Source organism: Diaphorina citri, unplaced genomic scaffold (assembly GCF_000475195.1).
Source record: "Diaphorina citri unplaced genomic scaffold, Diaci psyllid genome assembly version 1.1 scaffold5065, whole genome shotgun sequence".
In the NCBI taxonomy this organism is placed as follows: Eukaryota; Metazoa; Arthropoda; class Insecta; order Hemiptera; family Psyllidae; genus Diaphorina; species Diaphorina citri.
The window spans coordinates 1-9,148 of record NW_007382442.1 but is presented as its reverse complement, the minus strand read 5'-3'; the positions used below and the strand labels follow the sequence as shown (position 1 = coordinate 9,148).

The window sequence follows — 9,148 nt, the reverse complement described above, 5'->3', positions numbered from 1 at the left end:
AGGTATGATAGTTATCACTTTGGTTGAGGTGGGGGTTGTGGAAGATTTTTGACTGTTCACAGGCAGTTTGACCAGTTGAACGGTTTTGGTGCCCCCGGTGGCTGAAGGGGGGAGTTGTATGATTTTCACACTGGATGTGGAAGTGACTGGCGTACTGGGGCCTGTTGTCTGAGCTGCGCTGTGAGCAGGATTAGGTACGAGGTGTTTGGTGATGAGCTCTTGTTTCAATTTGTCACCACCAGGAGCGCCACCAGGTCTGATCAGCTTGATTGTTTTTGTTTTGCTGCCTTGTCCCTGGGGCGTGCCATCTGTAAAATAAATGAACATAAAAATTGAGACAAATGTCATAATTAAATTTCAAGAAAAGGGTCTTAAATTCAAATATCGACCAACATTTGGGAAGTTCCTTCTTGATAACAAAATAGTAAATTCCTGTTGGAAAAAAACCCCCGGGACAGAAACTGGAGAGAGTGAAAACATCATTGAATAGCTTTCATTCTGCATCACCCTACCATAAGCCAAATTCATCTTTACCCTAGGACCCCTAGGTAATCACTTACCTACCTGCTGACTTCACCGGTTTGGTCAGTATAACCGGTTTCATCACCTGCTGATTCACTTTTACAAATCACTTACCTGCTGACTTAACCTGTTTGGTCAGTATAACCGGTTTCATAAGCTCCTTGATCCTGATGGGCTTTCATTATCTACTGATTCACTTACCTGCTGACTTAACCTGTTTGGTCAGTATAACCGGTTTCATAAGCTCCTTGATCCTGATGGGCTTTCATTATCTACTGATTCACTTACCTGCTGACTTAACCTGTTTGGTCAGTATAACCGGTTTCATAAGCTCCTTGATCCTGATGGGCTTTCATTATCTACTGATTCACTTACCTGCTGACTTAACCTGTTTGGTCAGTATAACCGGTTTCATAAGCTCCTTGATCGACTCCTGATTAGCTTTCATCAGCTGCTGATTCAACTTCTGGGAGGGGGTTTGTTTGGGTTTGGGCGCTGGGGATGGTTTGGCCCCCTGGCTGCCGGGTTTGACCTGGTTGTAGAACTGGGAGCTGGGTAGTTTGGAGGGAGCCATGACCTGGTAGGAAGGATTAGCTTGGATCCAGTGACGTACGGATGAAACGGTGGGAGCGTTCATACCTGAGTGGGAGAGAAATGTTTGAAAAATCTTTACTTATATATAAACTACTTCTTCGATCGTAGGTACTGTGAAGAAGTTGAACTGAATGGAGCAGTTGCATTTGGGTAAAAATATTAATAAAACGTTGATTCTAACGTAAAAAGTTGTGAAAACACCAAATGTGAGGAAAAAACTCCAGAAAATTGTCTTTCAAAGGTCGAAAATTAATTTTTTATTGGGCGTTCTTATGAAAAAGATCAACGGTCGTGACGTCAAGATATAAGAAATGAGCAGAAACGCTTCCCCACAAAACCTTTACACTAAGTCTTAGACTCGTGTGGCCTGTGTTATAGTATGGGCATCCCATAGTAGCGCATGTCGTAATGTCAAGAATCAAGATATGAGATTTACCGATGTTTTTTTTTTTAAATCTCAGTTGAAAGTCCCTCGAATGACCTACTGGTACATACGTTGAAAATCAACGTTAATAATTACATACCTGATAGGATTTTGCCTGTTTTCCGTTCAAACACAATGAGATGTGTGTCTTGCTTGTACGTGCCTATCCTAGCCAGGGACTCTGTCACGTGGGTTTGTATACAGGCATCACTACAGTACATACTGCCCTGTAGTGCATCCAGCTTGTTACATACTACACACATCACGCTGGCGGTATGGCTGAAACACCTGGATTTACTTGAAGAGCTCGATGACTTCTTACTGCCACTGCTACTGCTCTTACTACCACTACTTCCCGAGGACTTGGCATCTTTCTCCAGAGAACTCTTCAGTTCTGCTAGCAAGGATTGCTTCTTGGTTTTCTCTTCGGGAATGATGTTGGATTCAGAGTCCAGAGTGGGAATCGAAGACTTTTCCGATTCTATGATCTCTTCACCTGGAGAACGAAAAACACGAGAAAATTAGTTAGAAAGACGATGGTACGAAAAAGGACCTAATGAAATTGTGAAGAGTACCGTCTGTAGAGTATGAAATGAATGTAGAAACACACTACTATTACGTCACGTGAGCTCACATGACGTGATGTGGTGTGTTCCTACCTACCACCAGGACGGACTTTTTTTTCTCAAGGAGCAGTCTATTTCGTCACGTGTCCTGAACGAAATAATCTACAATATTATGGGAAAACTTTGAACTACATCTTTCTGTCTCCCCATGAGCTCACGTTACGTGATGATAGTGTGTTTTTGCTTTCTGCCTTTACACTTCAGTAGGTAATTACAGTCAAACCTCTTAAAAAATCGGAAGTAATAATAATAACAAAAAGTAAGTTTTATTAATATTTAACTTGTACTCAACTCAATAGTCGAATACATTACTCATAGGATTCTATGTAAAGAATAAAGATACCTATTTACTCATGATTACTTTTTTTTTTACTCACGGATACTTTTTTTCAGTAATCGAGTATTTCTTGTTGCGATCCGGATCGTACGGATATTGTGACGATCCGTAGTTTAATGAGTAAAGTATTCACTCGTATCCATCTCTACCTAGAAGTCGATACATTGATGTCATAAAGTCAGAAATAGAAAATAAAACGAGGAGAGTGGGATGACATTGAAAGAAACCGGAGATATGATGACAGAATATGGTGGAGACGTTTTGTAAATCGACCCATTCAGAAGATTGATGAAATGACTTACATATTTTTGAGAGGATCATGGGCAGGCTCGGGGCGGGGTTTTCTCGCAGTTGCCGACTTCTTATTGGGCGACCCAGACAGTCCCCCCTTGGTTGAAGTTACCCCTGCCTTGCTATTGGTTGATGAGACACCAGAGGGCGTGGCTTTAGTAACTGGAGTGCCCCCTGCTTCTCCGCCAGTCTTGAGTTTCTCCTTGCATGGGGGGCACCGCCACTCGATGCCACGCTCCTCCATTGAATTACCTGCGGGGGAGCAGAAAGGGAAGGAGGTTATTACTAAACTCAAAAGAAAATCTTTACCAGACAAAACAAATAAAAGAAAGACTTGTGTTGAAGAAATGATCTGGAGGAGGAGGGAAGAAACCCCAATTATGTGGGTTAGAATTCACAATTCATTAGTTACCTATGAAAATTAGAAATCAAGGTATAGTAATCGTGGAACGGCATTTTTTAAAAGCTTGACACAGTTAAAATATAATTTTCATTTGTTTAATTTCCGATATAACCTTTCATTTTATATGTACTTATATCAAGGAATCTGGTGTCGTATTAATTGAATTCACAATTCATTAGTTACCTATGAAAATTAGAAATCAAGGTATAGTAATCGTGGAACGGCATTTTTTAAAAGCTTGACACAGTTGAAATACATTTTTCATTTGTTTAATTTCCGATATACCCTTTCATTTTATATGTACTTATATCAAGGAATCTGGTGTCGTATTAATTTTCATCTGCTTGCCGCTCTCTAAGTTAGTGCTGAAATATGTTAACTTACCCATTGCTTTAGTGATGCCCACACACTTGCCATGGAACCAATTATCACATGAATCACAGCAAATCATAAATCTGAAAGTGAAAGAAGAAATAGATCACATGAATCACAGCATATCATAAATCTGAAAAGTGAAACAAGAAATAGGTAAGTAGGTACAAATTGCAATTTCCAATAGGCTATTAGCAGCTAAAACCTCATATCACATTTCCGAAAGACACAAAATGTCCTTGTGATGCCCACACACTTGCCATGGAACCAATTATCACATGAATCACAGCATATCATAAATCTGAAACAAGAAATAGGTAAGTAGGTACAAATTGCAATTTCCAATAGGATATCAGCAGCTAAAACCTCATATCATATTGCACATTTCCGAACGACACAAAATGTCCCTGTAGCCTGTAGGCAATGTAATTTAAATGAGTGGGGTTTTCCCGAACGACAAGTTTCCTTTTAAGTAAATATTATCAGGAAACCGGCCATCAGATTTATGTTAGTAATTATTATTAGTAAGTACACGGTGTTTCATACCGTTCCATGTTAATATTGTGTTAGCTATCTTACCTATTGTACTAATTATTCTTGCTATATCACTGACAGAGCTCGATACAGCTGGAGCCAGGGATGGACTAGGCATGTGGTCTAGGGATAGAGAGGAACAGGCGTGGTCTGTGAGAGAAGTGGGTAGAGAGCTGGTCAGATGTTCGGCCAGGACGGAAGAGTCCATGCCTATGGTGGGCTCGATGAGGTCTACATTGATGTCCTCGGTGGCGTGAGATACCTGCAATGAGAAAGGAATTGAGAATTCAGTCCTTGTTTTATCCATGCTTAAATTGCCTACATGAAAGGGGAAGAAAATTGGGTATTAATAAAATATATTTTGGGTCTTTACAGGTAAAAATATTGACATACAGCCGAACCTGACCTGTCTAATTGGGAATTCAAGGGACCGGCCGTTTTTTCCCATCCATCCAGATTTCACAATTGCAAAAGTTTTTCCCACTTACAAATGAAGGCCCACGATTTATTCCCCGTTTATATAGGTTTCCCTTTTAGACAGGTTTGACTGTAGTTTGAAATATGGGCTTGATATATTAATTTACCTTTTGTTCTCATTGGATTTATATTGAAGATGGTTTAAAAATAAAAACTTCAACAACGGAGATCCTATCGTCCCGAAATCGAAAAGAGCAGTACAGGATGGGATAAGGATAAAGTTCGCCCCACGTGAGAATCAAACTCGCGACCTAGCGATAACAAGGCAGGTGTGCTAACCTCCAATCTAACTAGGCTGGCTTTTATGGATTTGAGTTATGAAGATCCAATTGCATTATAAGGTAATCCTATTGTATTAAATAGGGTAATTACCTCAGGCAAAGAAGTGACAGGCTCCAAATGTACCGAGGGGGTGGGGTCAATGGAAGGTTTGGTGGTATCAGGGGAAGGTTTAGACACGGGAACAGAGGGCAGGATGAATCGTGGAGGTGCCGGGGGCGTAACTACGGGGGTCGGAGGGGGTTGCTTGATGGGAGAATCGAACAGTTTGCCCTGCGTCCCCACACCACTGGTCAGGTTGAAGTCCTGAGGGAACAAAGAGGAAATGGCATTCTATTAGGAATGTATTCTTTAAACGTATGACATTGCACAGGATTTTTAAAATGAGTAGAGTTAAAGCGCCAAAAACCTTGTAGGCTGTTACTGTTGACGTCACACCGGGTCTCTGCAGAATAGTGGGACCTCCAGCTCTGGTAGAACCTGGAGGTTCTTGCTGTGAACCAAACAAGCGAGGAGATTAGAGAACGAAGACGTGAACAAATCTGATTAAAACCAGTGAACTTTAAGGTACATTTTTGTACACAAAAAGCCCAAATTGGCTGAGGTGTAAGGCAACCCTAACCTTGAGGGAAAATGCTGTTCACATACGAATACACTTTGCCAGCCTAGTTAGCTTGGTTGGTAGCCCATCTACCTTGTAACCGCTAGGCCGTGGGTTCGATTCCTGCCTGGGGCGGATTTTATCCTGAACGGATAATGTTCGTTCTCGGAACAGCTGGCTTTCTCCTATCTTGTCTTACTTCTTCCTTTGCTTGCAGGACGATAAGACCTTAGCATTAACAGTTCCCTATATCAAACCTGTTAAAAAAAAAAAAAAAAAAAAAAAAAAAAAACCTTAACATTAAAAGTTCCCCATAAAAAAACCTTTAAAAAAAAAAAAAAAAAAAAAAAACTGAAAATGGGCAAGTGTGACATTATTTTTTGGCAACTTACCTTCTGCAGAACAAGTTGTGAGCTATTGCCTGGACTTTGAACCAGTCGGAACTGAGTGCCCAGTGTGGTTTGTCTCAGCACTTTCTTCTGTTCCTGGCCTGATCCAGTATCTGAAACATTAGGATGAATTGAAAGATTTTATCAAGAATGGTCTCAGTCTGAAGATAAAAAGCGAGTTTTGAGTGGTCTAAGTCTAAAGATAAAAATCGACTTGAAGACCCCAGATCTCCTTGGGTTATATTGCTAGAGCTGATGGGAAATTAATATGTAGGTAATGAGAAAATTACTTACTCTCTTGCACAAGCTTGACATTCTGAGTTTTAACAGCAAACGTTCTGGGCCCAGTTTGAGCTGCTGGTTTTGATGTTGCCTGGAAATAAAGAAAATTAAATGAATAAAATTGAAATATTTAGTGTATTAAATTAAATTTAGATACCTGTACCATAAAATCAAAAACAAACCTACCCATCCAGTCCTCAAAAACCATGTCAACAGCAGAGCAAAATACTGAGATAACACAAGGTGACCCAAAGAATCAACTACAAGACTTTGAAACAAACCTAAATCCAACTCAACCAAAACTATCGCCTATATTTTTTCTGAAAAATAACAGGGAGAAAACTTACGGGTGTAGTGGTAGAGGGAGCTTTGTTAGCCGAGTAACAGTGGTCAAAATGAATGTTCTGTGTGATATGTGTGCCCTCAGCAATGTGAGTTTCTCCTTCCTTGTTTAGCATGTCTGTTGGAAGAAAAAAATCAAAATACATAAAAACAACCAATAGGTATCTAGGTGGGCTTGTGGTGTAGATAACCCAAAACCTAGGCAAGGGTTTAAAGACACTTTAACATAAAGCAAGCCTCTTTCAAAATAAAGTACCCTTTACAATAGGTACAATGAATTGAAATAAGTGTCTTGGGGAGGGTTTTTTAGCCCTATACTTAGCCTCCGTGTTAATAGATAGTGTTGTATTTGACAATGCATGAGTATTTGCACCTTACTTGAGAGCTGTAAACATACCTAACATGGCAGCCACATTTTCTCCCAGAATCTGACGTCCCTTCTTCAAAGCCATACAATGATTGGGACCTCTCTACAGCCTAGATTCATCACTTGGTACAAGTCTTGCTTATCAGCAATTCAGCACCAATAAATTCCAAGTCCTGTCCCCATATCCTCCTAACATCTGTTGTGTGTCAGACCAGCAGAATTCTACCTGTATTTAACCACTCATATAGTACACAATTTTCACAATTTTTAGATGGTAAGTTGAATACGTACCTAACTAGTGTAAAAGAAGGAAGACTAAAAAAAAAACAAGGAAATGTAACTGCTAAGGTCTTATCACCCAAAAATGAAAAGAGAAGGAAGACAGGATAGGAAAAAGCCAGCCGTTCCAAGAACAAACATTATCCCATCAGGATTAAATCTGCCCTGGGTTGGGATTGAACCCATAACCTAGTGCTTACAAGGCAAATGTGCTACTAACTAGGCTGGCAGGCACACATTTACTAACTTTCCGATTTCCATGTAGGCATGGATGTAAGAGAAAGTGTCTTGAAGTAGGTACCTACCTTTGTTTTTTTTTTTTTTTTTTCCAAGTTGTTTAAAAAGGTACCTAGGTAAATCCATCTGACTTTTTACGAGAGTAGAACATGACCAAACATCCATAACACAATCCGTCAATTATTTTCCAGATGATGTGAAAGGAAGTGTAGCACCTCAAGGTTTGAGACGTCTCTATGTTTTTGGTTTAGCTGAACATGGTGCATTAGGATATACAACTCAAGTTGGTAACAAGAGAAGACGGCAACTTCCACACAAATACTTCAAAAATCCCATTAGACTTCATTTTGGTCATTACTACAGGGTATGTTTGTTTGGAGAAAAATGCAACAAGTTGGGAAATCTATTAATGTGGCCAAGGATTAATAGAGACAAAACCTCTTGAGTCTAAAGAACCTAAGTGATGTAAAATAAAATAAAAAAATGGCTGTATGCAGGATTTTGTGAAGGAGGGAGGTAGTGGATGCTCGAAATTTTTGGAGTCTGGCCTGCAGTAAAGGAGAAAAATTAGGTTCAAGGAGGGAAGGCCCAAGCCCCCTTGAAACACTTTGCACCATTATTTGCCTAGAGTTGGTCACATTCTACTCAAGACAATACTATCATACATAGTAACATTAGGTAGTGGATGCTCGAAATTTTTGGAGTCTGGCCTGCAGTAAAGGAGAAAAATTAGGTTCAAGGAGGGAAGGCCCAAGCCCCCTTGAACAACTTTGCACCATTATTTGCCTAGAGTTGGTCACATTCTACTCAAGACAATACTATCATACATAGTAACATTACTATGTAGGTATTCAGGATAATTATGAGCTCATTTTAAAGGTAATACAACAGTACAGTATAAAATTTTATTAGAAAGAATAATTAATAGACTCTTAAGTCAAAGGGTCATAGTAGAAGGAAAGTCAGAAAGATCTTTAATAAGGGGGGGTTCCAAAATAAGAGCCCGGTTTTTTTCCCCCCCGGAGCACATTTTTTACATCCATGCTAAGGTAGAAACAAAAAAGTTTGGTCAGAAAATTTCCGGAAATTGTGTATGTAGGTACTCCATTTTTTAGCACTTGCAGATCTTCAAATTTAATTGAGTCACCAACTCTGTACTACATCATCAAACCTTCCAATACAAAGACCTTTGAAAATTTTCAGAAAATAACCGGTACACTGACAATTAAAGAAAAGTGTCTCCTGATTGGTTCAAAGCTTTTCACACCTGTGAGATCAATTTTTTTTTCTTTGAACAAGGTTTACCTTTTTTGAGAGAGAAATATGACTTACTTTTGGTCACCGCATGAGATCTGACTAGGGTGGGCTTCTTGTCCGTGGCCACTGTAGAAATGGCTTCAATAGCTTTCACCATTTCTTCTTCTACATTACCTCCAGTACTCGATGTTACTGTTGACGTCACACCGGGTCTCTGCAGAATAGTGGGACCTCCAGCTCTGGTAGAACCTGGAGGTTCTTGCTGTGAACCAAACAGGCGAGGAGATTAGAGAACGAAGACGTGAACCTGATTAAAACCAGTGAACTTTAAGGTACATTTTTGTACACAAAAAGCCCAAATTGGCTGAGGTGTAAGGCAACTCTAACCTTGAGGGAAAATGCTGTTCGAATACGAAGGTACACTTTGCCAGCCTAGTTAGCTTGGTTGGTAGCCCGTCTACCTTGTAACCGCCGTGGGTTCGATTCCTGCCTGGGGCGGATTTTATCCTGAACGGATAATGTTCGTTCTCGGAAC

General features: G+C 40.0%; 2 protein-coding genes across 2 annotated transcripts; one reads left to right on the top strand and one right to left on the bottom strand.

The window, feature by feature from the left end:
* Positions 1-2,801: 2,801 nt before the first annotated feature.
* Positions 2,802-6,925, bottom strand: LOC103521357 (pollen-specific leucine-rich repeat extensin-like protein 2). Its single transcript, XM_008486465.1, has 8 exons — positions 6,871-6,925; positions 6,479-6,591; positions 6,144-6,222; positions 5,853-5,962; positions 5,269-5,352; positions 4,953-5,165; positions 4,149-4,365; positions 2,802-3,046 (listed from the first exon to the last, which is right to left on the bottom strand). Exons 1-8 carry the CDS (start codon positions 6,923-6,925, stop codon positions 2,802-2,804), a joined length of 1,116 nt encoding a protein of 371 aa, XP_008484687.1.
* Positions 6,926-6,928: 3 nt separating this feature from the next.
* On the top strand, positions 6,929-7,801 carry LOC108253946. The gene is made up of 3 exons (XM_017448787.1): positions 6,929-6,948; positions 6,987-7,114; positions 7,548-7,801. The coding sequence occupies exons 1-3, from the start codon at positions 6,929-6,931 to the stop codon at positions 7,799-7,801; spliced, it is 402 nt and encodes a 133-aa protein (XP_017304276.1).
* Positions 7,802-9,148: the final 1,347 nt, after the last annotated feature.